Here is a 24,653-nt window from a genome sequence, read left to right on the forward strand (position 1 = left end):
GTCACAAAACCAAGTCAAAGGTCAGTTAAGGTCAATAAACTTAGGCCATGTTGGGGTAATTGTTGAAGTGCCATCATAACTTTGAAAGTTTATGGATAGAGTGAATGAAATGTGGACACGGGTGTAGTTGACAGTCTTAAGTCTCCGTTCAAATGTCATTTGTGGTCAATGAACGAGGTATTGTGTCATTATATGAATGATGTTTTTGTGAATGATTATTTTATAGTAGTTTTCAAAGTTAGCACTGCTGCTATATTAAATTGCGTAATGCAGGCGAGACTGCCAGAGGCGTTCCACTTGTTTAAGTCTTGTGTTCTGTTCTTTTCAGATCTGAAACGGGGCAGTACTTGTACATCACTTTGCTGACTGGTAGAGCGTATAGTGTTCTGCCACTTTAATAGGCCCACTTTATAATTTGCCAACTATACTTTGGCTTTGATTATTCAACTTAAACCTTGGAAATTCATCCCACCCCATACATGTATTTCTTTACCTAGTCTTGCCTCTAATTTTACAAAACTAATGGGTTTGTTAAATCGTCAATAATTGTGGTATAATTTGCAAACTCACATGCTTGTTTACATTGGGGGAGGACCGGGGGCTTACTTTGTGTGTTATTATAGCTCCATCTGTTTTGTCCTTTGTATTTTGCTGACTAGTACATGTAGGGCTCTAAGCCTGGCTACATGGACTTGGATTTGCCAACTGGTTGTCTTTACTCTATAAGTCGTAACCTTCTTCAAAGTTCGTACCCCTATTTTTCCTTCCTTCCTTCCTTCCTTCCTTCCTTCCTTCCTTCTTTCTTTCTTTCTTTCTTTCTCTCCCCCTCTCTCCTTTCTTTTTTCTCTTCCTTTCTTTCCCTCTTTCTTTTTCTCCCCTATCCTCCATTTTGCCAACTGGTACATGATTTTGCCGACTGCCATGAATGTTGGGGGGGGGGGGGTGTCACACCCATACCCCCTCTAGCTATGGCCCTGTCTGCTTTACATGTATTTCATGTTAGGAAGAGCAGTCCTTTGCAGTGGATAATTTTTTCATTGTATTTTTTCCTAAATACCTGGGAAACAAATTTAATAGTTCACAATGATTAAATTTTATCTGTCCTCACAACTTTCATTTATCTTTTTATGTAACTTGTATTTGTTATTTTACAGATGGATGCAGATTACATAGATCCTAGCCAGATACCAGAGCAGTCCAGATGGAATCTAGCCAGTGAGATGCTCGGGGCTAGTCGGAAGAAAAGAAAGAAGATGTCCATGTTTGCCAAGTCGCTGGTCAAGAAAAAACCTCTATTCAATCCAGGTTAGATTTGATCCTCTGTCATCTAAATGCTTATGTGAGATGAGATTTTTATGCGTCCGCCCACCATACATTGTAGATCTTGCTGGGGTCCTTCTATCTCTTTGTCCATCCATCTATCTTGTTTTTATACGCCCGTCTTGACAGGACGTATTATGGTATCACGGTGTCCGTCCATCTGTCTTTCCGTCCGTCCGTTAACTTTTCCTTGTAAACGCGATAACTTCAGTTTAACTTAACCTAGGCTCATATAATTTGGTATGTATAATACTAGCATGAATCCAAGGAAGCCTATTGGTTTTGAGGTCAAAAGGTCAAAGGTCAAGGTCACAGTGACATGTTTTCATCTTATCCTTCTGAAGTCCTTGTTTATGCGATAACTTTAGTTGAACTTAACCTAGGCTCATGTAATTTTGTGTGTATGATACTAGCATAGATCATAGCAATTCTATTGATTTTGAGGTCAGAAGGTCAAAGGTGAAGTCGCCATCTTCCACTTTACTTGCTTGACCAATAGCTCAATTTTCCGTGTTACAGACGGGCGTATTATGTGCTCGCCTTAGCGACACTCTTGTTCTTGCCATAACTCAAAACGTTTGACAGATTGACTCATGTATGCATATGGGAGTAACAATGAATTGAGTAGTTTTAGGGGTATGGAGGTCAAAGGTTTATGGTCACAGAGGTGGATGAGTGTTACAAACATGACTTTTGCTTTGACCAAGAAGATTCTATGACTGGAGTTCCAACAGGCAACAAATTTATTGAAGCAGCTGTTCATTTCTAAAGCACAAAAGAAAGAACGGCAATAAAGACCTTTTGATGTCCGCCTTTGAAGCCACCAGTTTCAGTGAAGAAATCTGAGGGGTGAAATTTTACGAATATCCATTTGTATCAATTTTCCATCTTTCATATTAATAAACAAACTGAAATTTGAATGCATGACAAAACATCAATAACCAAGCACTATTACGACGAGATACATGTACATGTATTTGCCCAGATTATATTAATCAACCTTTAGTGAAAAAAGAAAGAATTTGACCTTTATTGAAACTAGTTTTTAACACTTTTCCGATCGTTTGCGGCGAATGAAAATTTCAAATGTGGTCAGTGGAATATTGTTGTTCATTACTGTATATGCCAGATTAGTGCCCGCACATGCCCAGACGAGCAAATTTGAGTCATATTTCAAGACATATTGCATAGTTTATTTACGCATGCCTCCGAATTATGTACTACGCATATAACCAGACCAAGATGCAGCGAAAAAGTAATTATCATCACAAAAGCATATTTCCCTTTATGTATGACCTACATGTATAGCTGCGGTGTCATGCGGGAATCATTTGTCTACACAATTGCAAGAGATGTTGAGCAAAGTGCATGCCTGACATACTTTCTGCTGGCGGCTTTTAACCTTGTTCAAAGAGATTTTATTTGCTATTACTCCATGTCATTTGAAACCTCCTTGCTTTGACACTGTATCAATTGCACAGTAATGTATTTCCTTTCAATAAAATTTTTGACCATGTTATGAGAAACCTCTTCTAAATAATAATGACAATTCCAATAGTTCTTACTGTGGAAAACAATTACATGTATTTATTTCAGTCTCTCATAGAGAGAATAGTTCAGACATTTCTGAACACACCTACATGTACTATTCTGTATACAAGTTTTTATAAACAATTTGATGCAGATTCTTTATCCAGTTGTTTCTCAATCATTCATTTCAACTGCAGGAGTTTCCCAAAAAATCTAATAAATTCAAAATCATTGTCCTCACCTAATCATGGCTTACCAATTCTTCACTAACTAATCTTTACAATATTCCTGATTATGAATTCATAAATAATCCATGGAATTATTAACGAGGAGGTGGAAGTGACTGATATATTCATAAGTCTTTATGATTCAAGGTGTGAAATAATCTGACATATAAATGTAAAAAAATCAGTAGAAACTCTACATGTATTTGTAGAAGTATTATGTAAACAAGATTATTGGTGTAACATACCATCCTCCATGACAATCAATAGAGGAGTTTCAAGTCAAATTATCTCATGTTTTAAACAAATTGAATGATAGTTCTAACTCTTCTTTTATAATGGGAGATTTTAATTTAAATTTGATTAATAATTACTCCAACAGTATTGAAGATTTATGAATTTAATGCGTTTTCTTTACATGCAACTCTTTCAAACCCACCAGAATCACTAATCCCTCTGCTACCCTGCTAGATACTATTTTCACAAATTCTATTGATTTCATAAATTCTGGAATTTTAGTGGCAGATGTAAGTGATCATCTTCTGGTATTTCTTTTTGCTACCTTCAATTTCCTATAAATCTACCGATAATGTTTGGTGGTATTAACAATTGCAGAAGTGGTTTACAGTACATCATTGTGTAAAGTCCTGGAGGGACTGAGATAAGAAAATTGGATAAGAGTTGGAGGTGAATTGGAAAGGCGAGAAAGTGGAGGTTTGAAACTAGAGTATTCAATTCGAAATGAGTGTAGTCCTCAAAAGGACTGTAAACCAGGAGTGGAAAGCTGAGTAGTAGGGAGGCTTGAGTAAAAAGCTTGAGTAGGTGAGAGAAGGCTGGCTTGAATCAGCGAATACAGTGGTAGCAGAAGCAGGAGAGTAGACTGGACGTTTCTGGCAGGTTGGCTTTCCGTCTCCTGCACGTTCTCGCCTTTCCATTTCATCTTCATTTCTATCCTCTTTTCTTATTTCAGTCCCTCCAGGACTTCACACATGATGTACTGTAAACCACTTCAACAAAATCTGCTGATATTCAATACACTAGGAGTTGCTTTTATGACTAACTGTTACATGTACATAACCTCTTTGTCTAACTTTCAATTTGATGTTCAAGTAACAACGTTGAAAAAAGTACAACCATTTTTTAGGTCTATTTTTACGTCTTTAAAATGACTGCTTTCCCATAACAACCTATTCTATTAAGAAAAGGAATAAGAAACCATGGCTGACTAGGGATCTTAGGAAATTATGTATAAAACAAATAAACTATAAGAAATGTATTAAAAATCCAACAGATTTAATTAGGTCCCATCTCACATCCGGGGAGGGATTCTGCCTCCCCCCTGAAATATTGGCCTTCAATTGCGCGAGCACCGCGAATATTTGCATAGTGTGGTGTGCGATATAATCTACAAGGCTGAATGGTTGATTTCTTTGAAATAATAAGATATTTCATTTAATGAATTAATTATGCTAATTTATTCATAAAACATTTGCTCTAATCTACTATCATACTGCCTCAAAACTGCTACTTTTTTATTCACAGACTCTTTGTAGGATCCCAATCAAATGTAGGCCTACTCTTAAAAAAATTTGGTATTGTAATTTTTTTCCTTTGTATTTTATTGGTTTTTTGGTGGAAATTGTTGCTGACTTAATAATTGTGATCATAAACAAGATAAAATTAATTGAGTTTAATCAGTAAAAATATAAATAATGATACATTAATGAATTTTGGCTAAATACACGATTTGCATTGGATTTGTACATGAATTCATGTTTCTGAGCAATTTTTGGTCTGACATGCACTTACATAATGTTGCGTAATTTCGTAACTGCGTACCCGGGTATTGCAGATTTGGTCTCATAAGGTGGGCGAGATTTGAAAGTAAAAAGTCAGCGAGCGGCACGGTTGAAAAATTTTGCGCGGCAGATTTACTTGTATCTTGAAAAATGTAGAGGGGGGTAATTTGCCTCCCGGGGCTTTTAGGGTTATATCAAATAATAAACAAATACATGTATTTAGAAATACATGCTTTGAGAAAGTATAGTGGAATTATTTATCCGAGGTTGGTCTGGCAATTACTATTTTTCCCGAGGGCTTTGAGGGAAATATAGTAGTTTGCCAGTCCAAAGGAGGATTAATGATTTCCACTATGCTTTCGAATGAAACGCCTGATATATTTGTTTTATATCCTACTTTTGATAATTTATAACCAAAATCTATGCGCTGAGCTTGCAAAGTCCGGTTACTTGCGTTGAATTACCTTACCTACTTTTCTCCGAGCCACCACGCTCAGCGGAACGCAGATCAGTGCCTGCGCCGACGCATCACAAGACTTGCCCGGGAGAGAGAGCTCGCTGGCCGGTTCACCCGAGAGTTCAGCTAAATATCCAGTTTTCTGAAATAAAGACGTCAGAATATTGGTATAACAAAAAATATATCGAGGTCTGACGTCACGCAACATCATAGTCGAAATATATTTGGTCACATGATGCTATTTGAACCAATCACTATACAGGATTCAATCTATGTACATGTAGGATATAAAACAAAATATAGAAATTTTGTGACTTACCAGCTGTGTAAAGTCAAATCTGATTATTACACACAAGAATTCAAACAGGTGTTCATTCTACATGTATGTGGAAATCTGTTAGGTCAATGATGAAATAGTGCACTTTTCCAACATTGACGTTATAGAATACATGTAGTTATTTTTTTCTTCAGTGGGCATTTCATTTTTTTAACGAGAATATGTTTGGTCACATGTTGCTATTTAAACCAATCAGCATACATGTACATGATATAACTTATGTAGGATATAATTTTCATTATATCCTACATTGAGTAAAACCTGTATGGTGATTGGTTCAAGTAGCATCATGTGACCGAATATATTTCAACTATGATGTTGCGTGACGTCAGACCTCGATATATTTTTGGATATATCGAGGTCTGACGTCATTATTTCACAAAACTGGATATCTAGCTAAACCTATGAGCTAAACTCTCGGGCGTACCGGCCAGCGCGCTCTCTCTCCCGGGCAAGTCCAGCGATGCGTCGGCGCAGGCTCTAATCTGCGTTCCGCTGAGCGCGATATGGCTCGGAGAAAAGTAGGTAATTCAACTCAAGTAACCGGACTTTTAATAAATTATTAAAAGTAGGATATAAAACAAATATATCAGGCGTTTCATTCGAAAGCATAGTGGGAATTATTAATCCTCGGTTGGACTGGCAAAACTACTATATTTCCCTCGGGGCTTCGCCCCCTCGGGAAAAATAGTACTTGCCAGACCAACCTTGGATAAATAATTCCACTATACTTTCTCAAAGCCTGATATATTTGTTTACTATACTTTCTCTAAGCCTGATATATTTGTATAATAACCCCATGCAGTAGTAGACCAATTCGTAGTTACTTCATGGACAATTTTGGTCAAATGACATTTCTTTTCATTATGATAGGCACATTTCAAAGCAAGTTATTACCTAAGCATGCCTTACATAGCAGGATGAAGAAAATGAATAGACCAAGTAACACTATATGAAGGTATTAGTTGCATTTATACTTTGAATAGCATGTTTTACAACGTAGGCCTACATGTACTTGGCAAACTGAAATACCAGTCGTTCATTGACGCATTGTTCTTTTTTGTGGATGGAAATGAAAAATACATTTCAAAAGAATATATGAATAACCAAGACTTCAAAGTTGATGCTTATCTCATTAAATTTTAAACCACCATGTTTTTTTTTTGTACCAATGACCTTCCTCTGATCATGCGCAGAGTGGAACTACATGTACGAACTGGCTTATTACATGTATACATGTACCATAGTCCAATGTGGGAGAATCGATATAGAGTACAAATATACCCTTGTCAGGGAAAGTAAAAATTTAAACTTACATGTATTTATAATACTGCCATGAAAGGGGATGTTCTAAGGTTGTTGCTATCATTTTCTCTGTTTCTTCTCTTTCTTTGTCATTTTATTTCTCTTTCTCTTGTTCTTGATCCTTTTCTCTGTCTTCTCATTCATTTCATCTTTTATCATTTTTTTATCTTTGTCTTTCTTTTTATCTCATTTGTACTTTATTGTTACTTAAAGGAGAATGAAACCTTTGGATCAAGATAGCTTGTGTTAAAACAGAAAAATCAAAGAAACTGATAAACGAAAGTTTGAGAAAAATCAGACAAACAATGAGCATTTGAATTTTGCAATCACTAATGCTATGGAGATCCTCCCATTGGCAATGTGACAAGGATGTGTGATGTCACATGTGAACAACTTTCCCTTTGATGGACTACATGTATAAAATACCGCCAAAATGTCTCTTTTTGCTTTTTTGTCTCGCCCACCAGAGGTGAAGGCGAGACTTAGGGATCCAAATGTCGTCCGTCGTCTGTTCGTCACAAACCTAATGACACATAACTCCACAACCGTAAGTCGCTTTTCTTGGGGGACCTGCATGTTATGCTGCAGTCGGAGGTCACATGGTAAGGTCAAAGGTCACTTTCAGGTCAACGTTAAAGTTTACATGCAAGACTCTCTTATGACACCTAACTCCTCAACGGTAAGTCGCTTTTCAACCAAACTTGGATGGTAGATGGACTTGGGGGACCTGCATGTTATGCTACAGTCAGAGGTCACATGGTAAGGTCAAAGGTCATTTTCAGGTCAACGTTAAAGTTTACATGCAAGACTCTCTTGTGACACCTAACTCCTCAACCGTAAGTCGTTTTTCAACAAAACTTGGATGGTAGATGAACTTGGGGGACCTTCATATTATGCTGCAGTTGGAGGTCACATGGTAAGGTCAAATGTCTTTTTCAGGTCAACATTAAAGTTTATGTGCAAGGCTCTTATGTCAATTTTAATTCCATCCCAGTCATTTCACAATGAAGTTTCGATACAATTCTGTTGCGTGCCCTCGCAAATCACGATATTTCTGGATATTTTCATAAGTGGGCGAGACACAAAATCGCTTTTGCCTTGTCTTGTGGTAAGGCAAACTCTTTATTTATGATGTATTCTTTAATAAGCTGCAATAAATGCCCTCCTCTGGAAAGAACACATGATCTACAAATAGGTCTGATAAAAGAAGCAATTTAAGTGAAATATAGTAATGGGGAGAGTTGTTCACAGGTGACATCACACATCTTTGTCGCATTGCCAATGTGAGGATCTCTATAGCATTAGTGATCGCAATATTCAAATGCTCATAACCTTCTCATTATCTGTCGGATTTTTCTCAAACTTTCGTTGATCTTTTTCTTTGATTTTTCTGTTTTCACACAAGCTATCTTGTTCTAAAGGTTTCATTCTCCTTTAAGAGTCAGTAAATACCCTCTCATTGGATTTCTCTGCTGATCATGTATTCATTTATTCATATTGAATATTTCATGTAAAAATAATTGTTTTTTCCTGTACTTGAATGAAATAAACGTTTTATTGAGTCAAATTTTTAAAATTACCTACATGTATCCTCTTCTCTCTCTCTTTTTCTCTTTCTTTCTCTCTTTCTTTCTCCCTCTGTCTCTCTTTTTCTTTCTCTCTTTCTTTGTCTCTTTCTTTCTGACTTTTTTTTACTCTTAGAAGATAAATCATTCGAGGATTACATTGAGGAGTACTATCGGCTTGACTACGAGGACATGATCGGTGACTTGCCTTGCCGATTCAAGTACCGCACTGTCCCTCCCAATAACTTTGGCCTGACGACCGATGAGATTCTTCGCTCCCGAGAGAAAGAGTTGAATCAGTGGGTTTCATTGAAGAAAACTTGTCAATATAGGTTAGTGTGCCAATTATCAGTTTGTAAATAAGAGTGAGGGAGCACATCAATATTGTGGCTAGCAGCCTGTGTCACAATGAAAATGCATTTTTTTTTAATTACCGTAAGTAACGGTGTATTAACCGCACCCGTGTATTAACCGCACCCCCCATTTTCGGATGGAAAAAAAAAAAAAAAAAATCATTAAAAAAAAAAAAAATCATTAAAAAAAAAATTTAATCAAACTTACTTTCTATCTCTAATATGCGTATTTAAGAAAGAGTCAAGAACCAAAAAATATCGAAGAATTACTGGTAAAAAATGATGGGAAATCAGCGCTTCGTCACTTATCTGCAAGTTGCCGATATTATTGGCAACTTCCACACTCCGAGTCACCTCACACACACACATATGGTACCGGTGTTCATTGCAAGTACCGATACCAGCATCAACATGGGAGCTCACCCATACGAGAAGATCGTTCATATCATATTTCCTGCATCACAGCCCCACTTTTGCTTTCAGAATTCTGTCTGGCATTCAATGTCTTGACATGAATTTTAGACAAGGGAATACGGGAAGGTTCAAGATACGAGAAATTTGCGATTTTGTTCAGGTGTTTTTCTTGTCTGCTTTGAACCACTACCGGTAGTTCTCAGTACGTGTGTGGCGGTATCTTACAGACAGCAAAATAGGAAAAAAATTGCTAGTACCGGTATACCGTATTTTCAATGGGAGCTCTGGGCGGGAATAAAGTGAATAATAATTAAAAATAAAAAGTCGGAAGGAGTGAAGATGGGGATTGAAGATTGATTTTGAGATGATGGATGATAGAGAGAAATGAAGGAAAGGCAAATGAAAGAAATTAATTGTCAAATAATACCAATAATTTGTCAAACAAAATAACTTCCACGGAAAGGTAAAGCGCCAGCTTACGTTGACGTTGCGATAAACATTACACATGCATGTCTTATTCGGCTAGCTGCACCGCGCTGTGCGATCGATTGGCGTCTGAACTTTGCCGCGATGACTAAAAAATGACAACAAAGACAGAGTCACACCATTAAAAAAAGTCAGTTTCATGAAGGTAGGTGCATTTGTTACCGTGATATAACTTTGAGGGACATTTACGGCAGATACCGGTAGTCATAGTTGCTTCCCTTTTATACCCGCGGCTCATACCCCTCTAAACGGGATTGCCCCAAGCGGCTACGCTCGGCCACCCGACGCGAGTTGAAAACTGGTAGTGGTATCGGGCTGAGATTGGCTTGGCTCAGACCTGTCACCGTGTATAAACCGCACCCCCGACTTTTGATTCTGTCCCGCCGAGAAAAAGGTGCGGTTAATACACTGTTACTTACGGTAACTTATTTTTCCTTTATTTAGCCCAACAATTTAACCCTGTACTCGAGCAAAGGAAGCAAAGAGATAGGAATTTTACTTTGAACGATTTACGTTTGACCTGATATGAGAAGCCCGCCTCGCGCATACGCCTTGCCACTTTCGCTACATGTACTTCTTGTGTTTTGCCACATCCAGACATTTTGATATGGAGTACAAAAGTTCTGGAAAATTACCTTTTGAGCGATTTTCCTTCAGGACATAATATGATTTCAGATAAAATAGAGCCTGCAGGCTCCTCTTTTAAAAGGAAAACGAATGGTGAGCCTGCTGGTTCGAACCAAAAGAAAAATTCTGTGGGATCATGTGTTACTTCGCGGGACGTCGCTATGAGCGGGTCCGTCGCGGGAGTTCCGGATGCACCAGGGAGAGCTTCCCGTATGGCCTCGGCCAAAACTACATGTAAGTGAATGAACTCGCCCAAGGCCAGGTAAGAAATCAACTATGATGAGTAGAATTGGGAAACTGGAAGACAAATTAAAACGCTCCCGAAAAGAGTGGAACGAGATTAAGACTATGCTAGAGACTCTTTGCTCGCAAAAACAGGCTCAAACTGGATCTAGTTCGGGCCCCCAGGGGGGCCACTTACATTGACGAGTGGATACCATGCGCGACCAAAAAAACACATAAAAAGGATGTCTTTTTCAAGATAGGGCACGTTACGTAGGTAACGTGATAAGGGTGTCAAAAACACAAAAATAATGAAAAAGGGGTATCTATTTCGCTAGGAAAGCTACGTGTTTAGGGTAAAATTTGTGGGGATGATAAAACAAAATTTAAATGTTGTATAAAGGATGTCCTTTTTGCCCCAACACTACGTGTTTAGAGTCCCGATTTGCGCGAGGTGAGGAAGATGGGGTCGTACTAAACCAAATGGTGTGTAAATTAGGTAAACTACGACCGACGGACCCGTGACACAACAATAAAATATCGCTGTACTTGTTTAGGGGTTCATTTCAGGGAATACTTGCCAAGAGTATAGTTTTGTTTCCAATACTTTTTAAGGGTAGGGTTTGAAACGCCAATACTTGTTAAGGGGTGCATTTTCAGAACATGCAAAATACGTGTTTAGGGTGCTTTTCGAGACCCCGTGGTCGCGCATGGTATCCACTCGTCAATGGAAGTGGCCCCCCCCCCCCCCCCCCCCCGGGTTCGGGCCAAACTCAGCCTCAGACAAGTCAGACTCATGATTGTTGTCATGATAGACAGAAACGGAGTAGGCCTAGCAGTGCATATGCTGCACATAGCTACAGGCCTGAGACTGACAATGACTTTGAAGTCGAAGAATTGATTATGGGGATGAATATCAACAAGTTGATCTAGATTATGGTGAACTTTATTACGAGTATAATTATCTCATGGACACTCATGGAGAGATGGAATATCCAGACTCTCCTGTTTCTCAGCAGGTTAGTGACACTACCTGTATGCCTGACCAGCACGTTGCAGGTTCTAACTGATGCTAATACACTAACCGATGAAGGTCAGGCTACAGCAAAGGAGAAAATCAGGTTTGCGTCTAGATTCGCCGCCTCTGCGGAGGTAGGCAACACTCTCGGAACAGAGCATGCACAAAGTGTGGACTATCTGCTTAGACACCCACTAGAGGGTTAATATTTGGCGGGGACTTGGGAGAAGTATATGAGACCTGCAAACTCTCATCACATGCTAGTTTACCCATTGGTTTGGGACAATCTGCACCCACATGCCTGTACGCTTGATATGAAAATGGTTTGCCATATTTTGGTCAATGTGTTATTGGCCAGGTTTGAAATGTTGTGAACTGGGCCTGTGTTGCATTGACCTATGTGGGGTTAGTTTTGTATTTGTGGGGTCGTGGCTTGGGCCCCCATATGCTGATTTTCAATGAGTATGGGGTGGGAAGCGCTAGGATGCAAATGAAGTTTATTGTGACATCATCACTTCAGTGCTCTATTGAATTCTAAAGTTATCTCCGGTGCTTACCTTACAGTAACGGACTATAAATCGCACCCGTGGATTAACCGCACCCCCAACTTTGGACTAAAAAAAAATAATAATAAAAAAATCACATTATATTTGAGGTACGAAGAAACAAAAATTAAGTTAAAGATTTCAAAGTATCCAAAGAGATTACCGGTATGCGGAAATCTGCTGTTCTTGTTCAATTCATCTACAAATGTTTGCAAGAAAGAAAGGTCCCGACAATATTGGCCACTTACACACTCACTCACCTCACAGTCACAGTGTACACACACACAGCACTGCCATTCTTGTACATTGCAAACTACGATACGGTACCATTACATCTTATCAAATAATGATCTGTGTCTTTCTCGCCGTAGGAGGAAGAAACATTCACATTTCTTGCATCACAAACTCACAATCACTTTCAGAATTTGTCTAGCATTCGATGTCTTAGCATGAATTTTGGATACGGGATTACTGGAAGGTTCAAGAAACAAAGAAATTGGCATTTTTTACAGTTGTTTTGACGGCTTCGTGCCGTCTCTCTCGTTGCGTGGTGTACATGGTATCTTATGAAAAGCAAACGGGAAAGAAAAAATAAGCTGGCGCAAAACGGGACTTTGGAGGGGATCGAGCTTTGGAGGGGATCGAGGGTTAAAATGAATAGCGCCAGCTTAAGTTGCACTATAACCACAATACAACGCAAGCTAGCTCAGCTAACTCAACTCTTGCGCTCGCTCAGCTGTGACAAAATATTACCGAGTATGCTTGGCTTCTCTTTGAACTTAGCCAGGGAACTTCGCTGCTTTGAACCGAGAATAAAGTCGAAATTAGTGTCATGAAGGTGGGTGCGTTTGTTATACATGTAATCGCTTCTCATTACCCGCAGCTCACACCCCTCTAAACGACATTGCCCTGGGCGGCTACGCCCGGCCACTCGATGTGTTGTGAACTGGCAGAGGGGTTAGGACGGGCTGGCTCAGACCCGTCACCGTGGATAAACCGCACCCCCGACTTTTGCTTCTATTCCGCCGAGAAAAAGGTGCGGTTAATAGACTGTTACTTTCGGTATATTTATCATATGACATGAAATTCAGTATAATTTAACCCTATCTAGGCCGTGGAGGGGGGGAGGGGGTTTAGAGGGAGTTTAGAGGATACTATGGATTTGGCCTCGTCGCGCTGCCGCGTCCGCCACAGAGATTTCCTTGTGAGCGCTCTATCAGCTGCATTTCTTGTCCGATCATCGTCAAATTTGGCATGAAGGGTGAGTATGGTATTAAAAAGCAAAGCCCCCTATTGATTTCGGTGTGGGTGGGGACATCGTTGCCATGGTAACAATAGTTTTTATGGAAATAGCAGAGATGTTCTTGTAAGCGCTCTACTAGCTGCATTTCTTCTCCGATCATCTTCAAATGTGACATGAAGGTCCATTATTGTAAAGGGAAGCCGAGTATTGATTTTGGTGTGGGCGGAGACATTGTTGCCATGGTAACAAGAGTTTTAGTGGAAATAGCAGAGATGTCCTTTTGAGCGATCTACCAGCTGCATTTCTTCTCCGATCATCTTCAAATGTGGTATGAAGGTCCATTATGGTAAAGCAAATGCGCCTTTTGGTTTTTGATGTGGGCGGAGACATCGTTGCCATGGTAACAAGAGTTTTTGTCTCACCTGCATAGCAGAGTGAGACTATAGGCGCCGCTTTTCCGACGGCGACGGCGGCGGCGGCGTCAACACCAAATCTTAACCTGAGGTTAAGTTTTTGAAATGACAGCATAACTTAGAAAGTATATGGACCTAGTTCATGAAACTTGGCCATAAGGTTAATCAAGTATTACTGAACATCCTGCCTAAGTTTCATGTCACATGACCAAGGTCAAAGGTCATTTAGGGTCAATGAACTTAGACCATGTTGGGGGAATCAACATCAAAATCTTAACCTAAGGTTAAGTTTTTGAAATGTCATCATAACTTAGAAAATATATGGACCTAGTTCATGAAACTTATACATAATGTTAATCAAGTATCACTGAACATCCTGCATGAGCTTCACGTCACATGACCAAGGTCAAAGGTCATTTAGGGTCAATGAACTTTGGCCGAATTGGGGGTATCTGTTGAATTACCATCATAACTTTGAAAGTTTATGGATCTGATTCATGAAACTTGGACATAATAGTAATCAAGTATTACTGAACATCCTGTGCAAGTTTCAGGTCACATGATCAAGGTCAAAGGTCATTTAGGGTCAATGAACTTTGGCCAAATTGGGGTATTTGTTGAATTACAGCCATAAATTTGAAAGTGTGTTGGTCTAGTTCATAAAACTTGGACATAATAGTAATCAAGTATCACTGAACATCCTGTGCGAGTTTCAGGTCACATGATCAAGGTCAAAGGTCATGTAAGGTCAAAGAACTTTGGCCACGTTGGGGGTATTTGTTGAATTGCCATCATATCTCTATAAGTGTATTGGTCTAGTTCATAAAACGTGGAAATAAGAGTAACCAAGTATCACTGAACATCTTGTGCGAGTTATAGTAGTTTTCAAAATCAGCACTGCTGCTATATTGAATCGCGTGATGCAGGTGAGACGGCCAGAGGCATTCCACTTGTTATGGAATAGCAGAGATGTCCTTTTGAGCGCTCTACTAGCTGCATTTTTTCTCTGATCATCTTCAAATGTGGCATGAAGGTCCATTATGTCAAAGCAAAGCCGCCTATTGATTTTTGGTGTGGGTGGAGACATTGTTGCCATGATAACAAGTTTTTGTGGAAATAGCAGATACAGGTATGTCCTTGTGAGCGCTCTACCAGCTGCATTTCTTCTCCCATCATCTTCAAATGTGGCATGAAGGTCCATTATTGTAAAGCAAAGCCGAGTATTGATTTTGGTGTGGGCGTAGACATTGTTGCCATGGTAACGAGTTTTTGTGAAATAGCGCAGATTTACGTGAGAGTGCTCTACTGGCTGCATTTCTTCTCTAATTATCTTCAAATTTGTCATGAAGGTCCTTTTTTTATGGTAAAGCAAAGCTGCCTAATGATTTTGGAGTGGGTGGAGACATCGTTGACATGGTAACCATATTTTTGTGGGAAATTTGGTAAAAACCTGTAACTTCTCCTTTTTTTCCAGTTTGTCATAACAGTTGACACACAGAAGCAATATTAGAAGGTGAAGCAAAGATGCCTATCATTTTTGATGGGGGGTCTTAGGGTTAGGATTACAAAATATATCCAGATTACTCTGTAATTGTATTCCCCAAAAGGTGATACTGGACAATACTTTAGGTTCTGCAGAGTCATGCTGCTACGTCATATTATTGTCATCAAATTTGGTACCCACAGGCAAAATGTGGGCAGGGTCATTGTTGCCATGACAATTGTATTTATTTGTCAAATTTCTGTGTGAGCTCTATATACATGTATGGCAATGACGGATGACGCGGTGGTTTAGGGGATACATGTGCTCGGCTGCGCGACCCGCCGCGCTTCTCTAGTTATATTTTGTTCAATATTCTGAAATACAGGACAAATCGGCGTCCCGGAAGGGTTTGTCGGGACGCCGGAACTAAGGAGCAAAATACAGCACTGTCCCGGGAAATACGGGACGTCTGGTCACCCTGGTCCGCAGGTCCAAGGTCACAGCTCATTAAATATGCGAGTTGGTTTCCGCATGATAACTTATTAACAGATTTTAAAAAAATTGGTTGTATACAGTAGGTACATGTACATTGTAGATGACACCAAAATACAGGCTAAGTTCAAATTTGGAGTCTGCAGGTCAAAGGCCATAGCTCTAGTATATGCGAGTTGGTTCAAAGGTCTAAATTTGTTCATTATATACACATGTATGCATATTGGTTTCTGCACGATATTAAGTTCAATCATATTGAATGAATTTCTGGTTGCATTAAGTGGGGGCATCTGTGTCCTTTGGACACGTCAAATTTCTAATTTCAACATAATTTGCTTTCTTATATGTATTTTAAATATAAATTCATGGTATGATTATGTCACATACCTGTACATTGTAATACTGCAACATTTGATTCACCTGGAAGGTGCATGGGTTTTTGCCGGGGGGGGGGGGGGGGGGGAGGGGCCAGTCAAATATATTGCTGTACACACGCGTGACCAAGGAATTTCCAAATACCCCCAAAACGAGTTTTTCTCTGCGTGCAAAATAACCTCCTAAACAAGTTTTTTGCGGGCTTTATTTACACATTTTGGCCCCTAAACAAGTTGTCGCCAAAATATGACCTCGGGGGAAAAAAGCTTGGGGAAAAAAACATACCCTAAACACGTTTGGCTAGTCTTTAAAAAAAAGCTTTGGGGAAAAAAATACCCTACAGTTGTAAATACGTTTGACCCCACGATTGACCATTGACCAGTCTTTCAAAACCACCCCTTTTCTTGAAAATTTGTGTTTTTGATACCCTTAACGAGTCCACACGCAGACCGCGTCCAAAACTGAAAAAACCCTTTTAAACGCGTTTTTGGGGTCATGCATGTGTACAGCAATATATTTGATTGCCCCCCCCCCCCCCAGGTTTTTGCCATCTGTGGACTACAGTTATTTGGTTAACTTTGCCCAATGCCAGGCAGCTCATCAAGGTGTATCCAGTATCTAAATATTGTGGTGTTACTGCAATAGTTCAGTTCAGTATATGGTGCTGTACAGTTTTGTTCAGTTGTGTTTGTCTTACGTAATTGAAGTGTTTATTGTGTTGGATATCTACCGAATACTTTAATAATTCTTATTTCTCCAGGTCTGAAGAGGAGGAGAAGAGAGACATTACATTATTCCAGAAAATGGCTCAAAATGAAGGAAAAAAGAAGAGGATATTTCTCAGTATGCATGAAGAAAGGTAAGTTTATCTTGGGTTACGTCACAGTGGGTGTATAGTAATACCTTGTTTTTATACAGTGCTAGCACATCTCACAGGTTTCTTCAAACTTTCTTTTATACATGTCATTTTCATTCTTGTACATATTAGATATTATTTTTATATTGGTGAGAAAATAAATAGAATGAACTGAACATTACCAACCACAATAAAAAGAGCGCAGTTTTGATTAAGAGCAATCAGGCAATTTGACACCGTGGTCATCAGCAACTGCATATCAGCACAGTCAAGGCCAATGTAAGATTGGTTTAAACCCCAAATATATGTGTAAAACATATTATGACCTGATACACCTTTATGCATATAAACATAAAGTAAAAACATGACAGCATAACTTTGAAAGTATATGGACCTACTAAATAGGTTCATTATTGCGGACTGAAATAATCGCTAGAGGGTATTCATTTGTCTCGCAATCTACTATGGTCAACAAGGAAATTCATAATCACTCTCGCAAAGTGTTCACTAGCTTTCTAGGAAATTCGTGATCACTCTCGCAAAAAGTGTTCACTAGCTTACAAGTTCATGAGCTTTCGAGTGCCGCTGCAACTCTTTATCAAGTGACGAAAATTATCTGATAACGTAGTCTATTTATACCAATCCCCAGGACCATACGCACGAACGCGGGAACAATAGGTGGGCGCTGATCCGTTATGTGATTGGTCGGGCGTATATGCAAATAAGCCGGAGGTATATGCAAATACGCCGCGAGTCGGCAATATGCAAATAAGACAAAATTGGCGGGCTTGCTAGTTTCTCGTGGGTGGGGGTTGACTAGCTGAGCGGTCCCTCGCTCGGGGCCGGGAACGATCGGGTCGGCGTGCACTGCCAGGTAAGGGAGTATTGTGCTGTCGGATGGGTCGCATCCAGAAATCGGGGATGTCGATCCCGCTGTCTCTGTTGTATACTAATAGCCTCCTTAATCCTACGTGTATACCAATGTCTCTCTTTGGCAACGCAATGTACACCCAATCTGGGTGGTGTTGCTTCTCCCAAGCATGTTCTGCCACCGCGGATGTGTCGGTTCGCTGTAACAGAACATCGCGCTTGTATTCAGAAATGTGTTCAACTATCGGTCGGGCTGTTTCACCGATGTAAGACCCGTCACATCCCTTGCAGGGAATGTTGTATACTACGCCATCACGTCTGTGATCAGGGATGGGGTCTTTGGGGTGCACAAGCTGTTTGTGTAGGGTGGTGTCCGAGCGGAAAACCATTCGGATACCGTGACCTTCTAATCGGCGTTTGAGTTGTGGTGAAAGACCATCTATGTATGGCAAGACTGTGCAAGTCTTGAAAACCTTATGATCCTTTGGCGGTTGTTTCTTCTTGAAAGTGTTCTTGATAAAACGGCGTGGGTAGCAGTTGCTGTAAGGCGCCACGTATGTGTGCTCTTTCTTTCGGGAGTTCAGGTGGGTGAGTTATAATACGTGCTGCTCTGTCGAACAGGCATTTAACAAGACCCTTCTTGACTGATTTGTCGTGATGAGAATCATATGGTATGTATTGGTCTGTATGAGTGGGCTTGCGGTAGACAGAGGTGGAGAGTTTCCCGCCCTCGTGTCTTTGGACTAGCGTGTCAAGGAATGCTAATTTCCCTCCTTGCTCAGTCTCCAGAGTGAACTGGATGGACGGTTGCTGGCTAGGGTTGCAAAATTCCCGGGAATTTTCGCGGTGGAAACTTTCCATGGGAATAAACGGGAATTTATTGGAAATTTTGGGAATTTTCGGCAATTTTCGGGTATTTTCAAAAAGTGTTGGGAATTTTCAAGAAATGTTAGGAATTTTCAAAAAGTAGCAATTTTCTGATATTTATATACAGGAATTGAAAGGATTGCCCTGGCAGATGATGCTTGATTGTGCTTTGTCAGCAAGTTTCAAGCAAAATATAATGCTAACTGCTAAGACAGTCAGATAATCTTTTTGCAGATGAGAATTATTATTTATAATAATTATGACATTATTGTTGTTATTAGCATTATATTATTATCATTATTATATTATCATTACTTTATTTCTCATTTATTTCTGCATAGCAGAAGTGAGAACTCGGTGCTGTTTGCAGCATTAATTTGATGGGTATAAATACAGTTTTCTGGTTCAAGCTTAAAGTTAATTTCAGTTCAATTAACCCTCTTAGAAATAAACATATTGTTCATTATTTTCAGAATACTAGATCAAATTAAATGAAACGGATATGAGATTGTCATTTAATATCACAAAAGATATGAAATCGATAACAAGTTTCTCAATCTCAATCAAGGTCAAAGGTCATTTGAGGTCAACAAACTTTAATAGTGCATTTTTTTCTCCCTTTGTGAAAAATTATTCATATTGATTGTTTTCAAAGTCAGCCATTATAATATTGTTATTTCCCATTTTTTGGGGGATGGAGGGGGGCATCAGAAATAAATTAGTAATTTAAAATTTTTCGTTCTTGGACCTGATTTTTCCCATTTAAAGACTTAAGCCAGTGCTTTAGCTGCTGGTGGGATTAGTCTGCTGTGCAAACCTAGTCTGCAGGCACAGACCCTGATTGAAACTTTGATCAAGAAGTGTGTCTCCATGCAAAGACTAGCACATAAAATCTTGTTGTTTCCTAAGCGAGAGGGCCTTCAGTTCACAAGGCATGAGTAGGCTGCACATTCAGACCCTTAACTCGAGTGAAGGCTTTACACAGCAGACTAAGTGCAAACCCTTCACTTGAGGAAAGTGGTCAGAATATGCAGCCTAATATAGGTTTCTGCCAATGACTTGTGTACAGAAGGTCCTTCTGTTCAACAGAAAGTTGTATTCGTGCTAGTCTTGTGTGAAATCCCATTTGTGGATCAAAGTTTCAATAAGGGTCTGTGCTTGCAGACTACATGTAGGGGGCAATGTTCTCTTAACATGTTATTAAAGCAATATTGACTGGCCTCGGGGCGATACGACATATATCGCCCAAACTAGATTTATATCACCCGAGTCGAAGACGAGGGTGATATCAATTTAGTGAGGGCGATATATGTCCTTTCGCCCCCAGGCTAGTCAATATTGCTATTATTAACCAAATCAGACATCTAGAGCAAAAATCGTTAAAATTTAGATATTTTACAGTTTTAGAATGAGAATCTAGTTCCTCATGTTGAGCAGACTGGGCCTCTGAACTTTACCATTGTGACGTACATGTAATTGAAATGACGCATCCCTGGCCTAGGGACGCAGTATCCAGCGTTGTCTTAACTTGATTACCATTATGACGTATAGCACTGCGTGGTTCAAGGACGCGTCCAAAAACGCGTAGAATACCCGGATATTAGCACTGCATTTTATTGCCCGCTACATTTCCATGCATTTTCTCATTGACTTTCCTGAGCAGGCAATAAATTGGGCCTGTGGATAAACAATTGGAATTTTATTGACCGGCCATTTGATCCCAGTCTTAAACAGGCAACAATGTTTCAAAGTTGCCCTGCTCAGATGTCTGATATGGTTAATAATATATAATGTCAGGTTCTCACATATAAAAAAAATTGATATTTATTGAAAAATGAAAAAAAAGTGTAATGCAAAGTTTTTTTTTTTTCATGTTGAATTGAAAAGCTTCATTTTGTACATAATGCTCCATCATGTTACTGGATACATGTACTACATGTATAATGTATTTATGTACAGTTTGATGAATATTTTATACCCTGGGCAATTCAAAGAATGAAGAATAGTATAAATACAAATGGAAAGTATGATATTTGAGGATACAATTTATAATATTGTATTTAAAAACAGAATTTATCACTTTTTTTGAAAAAATCAAAATTCCCGGCAGCTGAAAATTCCCGAAAGTTTCCATGCAAATTTTCCAAAATTTCCGGAAAGTTTCCAGCTCTTTGCAACCCTATTGCTGGCTATTCATGTATGCGAGTAGGCTGTCCGTTTCGGAACTATTTACAATTATGAAAGTGTCATCGACATATCTCTTCCACACCCGAGGGCGGCATGTGGAAGGACACTTGGGCAAGGCGTTCTGTTCAAAACCTTCCATATATATGTTAGCCACAACCGCTGAGACTGGGCTACCCATTGCTGCTCCTTCTGTTTGCTCATAGAAAGAGCCTCTGAACAGAAAATATGTGGATCTGAGGACGAACTCCAGGAGTTCGGCTATTTGTTCGGGCATAAGTGTGGTACGTTCTGCTAATGTAGGGTCGGATTGCATGCGTTGCAGGGCCGTACTGCATGCGCCCTCTATCGGTACGTTAGTGAAGAGGGAGACTACATCAAAAGAGATCATGGATTCTTGTTCGTTAATTGTCTGCTCTGATGCGTATTTGCATATACCTCCGGCTTATTTGCATATACGCCCGACCAATCACATAACGGATCAGTGCCCACCTATTGTTCCCGCGTTCGTGCGTACGGTCCTGGGGATTGGTATAAATAGACTACGTTATCAGATAATTTTCGTCACTTGATAAAGAGTTGCAGCGGCACTCGAAAGCTTGTGAACTTGTAAGCTAGTGAACACTTTTTGCGAGAGTGATCACGAATTTCCTTGTTGACCATAGTAGATTGCGAGACAAATGAATACCCTCTAGCGATTATATGGACCTAGTTCATGAAATTTAATCAAGTATTTCTGAACATCCTGCCGGAGTTTCAAGTCACCTGAAGAAGGTCAAAGGTCATTAAGGGTCAATGAACTTTGACCATGTTGGGGGTATTTGTTGAATTACCATATGGATCTGATTCATAAAACTTGAACATAAGAGTAATTAAGTATTACTGAACATTGTGCAAGTTTCAGGTCACATGACCTAGGTCAAAGGTCATTTAAGTCTATGAACTTTGGCCAAGTTGGGGGTATTTTTTGTATATCCATCATAACTCTGAAAGTCTATGGATCTGATTCATAAAACTTGGACATAAAAGTGATCAAGTATCACTAAACATCCTGTGCGAGTTTCAGGTCACATGACAAAGGTCAATGAACTTTGACCATGTTGGGGTATTTGTTGAATTACCATCATAACTCTGAAAGTATATTGTTTTAGTTCATAAAATTTGGACATAAGAGTATTCAAGTATCACTGACAAGTGTTACATGTAGGTCTGATGATCAAGGTCAAATATCATTTAGGGTTAATGAACATTTAGCCTCCCTCCTACAATCGTATGATATATCATAAGTCAGAAAAGGTATTTGAATTCCAGTTCATCGTGGCATCGTGGCTTAGCCATGAACCAGAATAGCCTGGTGGTTGAGTCGCTGCCCGGAAAGCAGTAGATGGCAGGTTCGAATCCCACTGGTTCCAATTTTTTCTGATTTATGATTTTCATTACAGATCGAGCATACTGATCTTAAACAAATAGGAGTAATTAATGCCGAAAACTTGTGAACAAATTATAATTTCCTCCTATAAAAGCCTCTTTATTTACCATCTATTGTCCACGGCGGACGGCATTTGAATATTAATGAGTCAGAAAGAAGAGGACCGAGGGTATTTGAATTCCAGTTCATCGTGGCTTAGCCGTGAACCAGAATGGCCTGGTGGTGGAGTCGCTGCCCGGAAAGCAGTAGATGGCAGGTTCGAATCCCACTGGTTCCAATTTTTTCTGACTTATGATTTTCATTACAGATCGAGCATACTGATCTTAAACAAAAAGGAGTAATGCCGAAAATTATAATTTCCTCCTATAAAAGCCTCTTTATTTACTATCGTCTTTTTGTTTTTAATTGTTTTTTTAATGTAATTGTCAAGGACTTTATTTTGACCATTAACCAGATGAAATTAATTGATTTTTTTTTATCAGTAAAAAGAAAAAACTGATACATTTATTAATTTTTGTCTCTAAACACTATTTGCATTGGATTTGTGCACAAATTCACGTTTTTGAGCAATTTGGGGTCTGCATGCAGTTTACGAAATGTTGCATAATTTTGGAACCGCATATCAGGGGTCACAATTTTGGTCTCAAAAGTTGCGAGACACTTGAAAGTAAAAAGTCAGCGAGCGATGCGTTCAAAAGATTTTGCGCAGCAGATTTATCGTGAAAAATGTTGAGGGGGTCTTATTAGGGTTAAATAATCAGATGTAACTCGCTAATGCAATGAATATATTGCTGTTCAGCGTGAGGTGCTGTTTTTATTCACTTAATTATATTTCTACATTTTTTGCAGTGGTAATATTTTTTATGTTCTCAATACATCTTTGTTCTTTGATTTTTTTTTTTTGGGGGGGAGGCCTGCCTTTGCATTTCCATTTTTAAATTTGCAATATTTTTTGTAAGAGAATTTATATATTTGATTTATGTTGCGGGAGTGGCATGTGTTTGGGCACATGCCTCTGGGCAAGTGCTGAATTTCACTTCGTGCCCTGTTATCCACTTGCCCCTCCCACATTTCTTTGCTTGTATGTATACTTTATGTGTATGTTCTTTCTTATATTGGTCAAATAAATACTAAGTACTAATATTAATGATAGTAGTAGTTGCCACTACGGAAAGAGTTTCAGCCAATGGGATCCTGGTAAAATTTGGTGTATTATATCTCAGAAAACTAACCCTCTAAATTTGGAGTGACATTATTTTTCTTCAAATTTAGGGGAAATCCTGTTTTTATTTTTAACCCTATTAAAGCCAGGTTATTTGAACCCATCTCACAGCACAGGGGGGGGGGGGGCGTTCGCAATCTGAGATCTTGAAATTTGCATAGTGGTAATATGTAATCTGCATGGCTGTAAAGTTTTTATACGCCTGTCTCGACGGGACGTATTATGGTATCACGCTCGGTGTCCGTCCGTCTGTCCGTCCATCCGTTTACTTTTCCTTGTAAACGCAATAACTTCAGTTTAACTTAACCTCTAGAGGCTCATATAATTTGGTGTATATGGTACTAGCATGGATCCCAGGAAATCTTTTGATTTTGAGGTCAAAAGGTCAAAGGTCAAGGTCAAAGTGACCTATTTTCATTGTACCCTTCTGCGGTCCTTGTAAACGCGTTTACTTAAGTTTAACTTAACCTAGGCTCATATAATTTGGTGTGTATGATACTAGCATGGATCCCAGGAAACCTATTGATTTTGAGGCCAAAAGGTCAAGGTCAAAGTGACCTATTTTCATCGTACCCTTCTGCGGTCCTTGTAAACGTGTTTACTTAAGTTTAACTTAACCTAGGCTCATATAATTTGGTGTGTATGATACTAGCATGGATCCCAGGAAGCCTAATGATTTTGAGGTCAAAAGACCAAAGGTCAAGGTCACAGTGACATGTTTTCATCTTACCCTTCTGCAGTCCTTGTTAACGCGATAACTTTAATTGAACTTAACCTAGGCTCATATACATGTACATGTAGTTTGGTGTGTATGATACTAGCATGAATCCTAGCAATTCTATTGATTTTGAGATCAGAAGGGCAAAGGTGAAGTCGCCATCTTCCACTTTTCTTGCTTGACCAATAGCTCCATTTCCCGCGTTACAGACGGGCGTATTATGTGCTCGCCTTAGTGACACTCTTGTTGTTAATTTTGTTATTTTTTTAGTGAAATATAAAATTTAATCTAATCAACTA

The 24,653-nt window shown here is 39.2% G+C and overlaps 1 protein-coding gene across 1 annotated transcript in view; it reads left to right on the forward strand.

The window, feature by feature from the left end:
• The window catches only part of LOC129271098 (protein KRI1 homolog), a 101,991-nt gene that overhangs the window by 73,205 nt on the left and 4,133 nt on the right, over positions 1-24,653 (forward strand). Inside the window, exons 13-15 of the mRNA XM_054908458.2 lie at positions 1,155-1,305; positions 8,674-8,869; positions 16,969-17,067. Of these exons, the coding sequence (XP_054764433.2) occupies positions 1,155-1,305; positions 8,674-8,869; positions 16,969-17,067 (446 nt within the window). The remainder of the gene's footprint in view (positions 1-1,154; positions 1,306-8,673; positions 8,870-16,968; positions 17,068-24,653) is intronic.

The sequence above is a fragment of the Lytechinus pictus genome, chromosome 11 (genome assembly GCF_037042905.1).
Source record: "Lytechinus pictus isolate F3 Inbred chromosome 11, Lp3.0, whole genome shotgun sequence".
In the NCBI taxonomy this organism is placed as follows: Eukaryota; Metazoa; Echinodermata; class Echinoidea; order Temnopleuroida; family Toxopneustidae; genus Lytechinus; species Lytechinus pictus.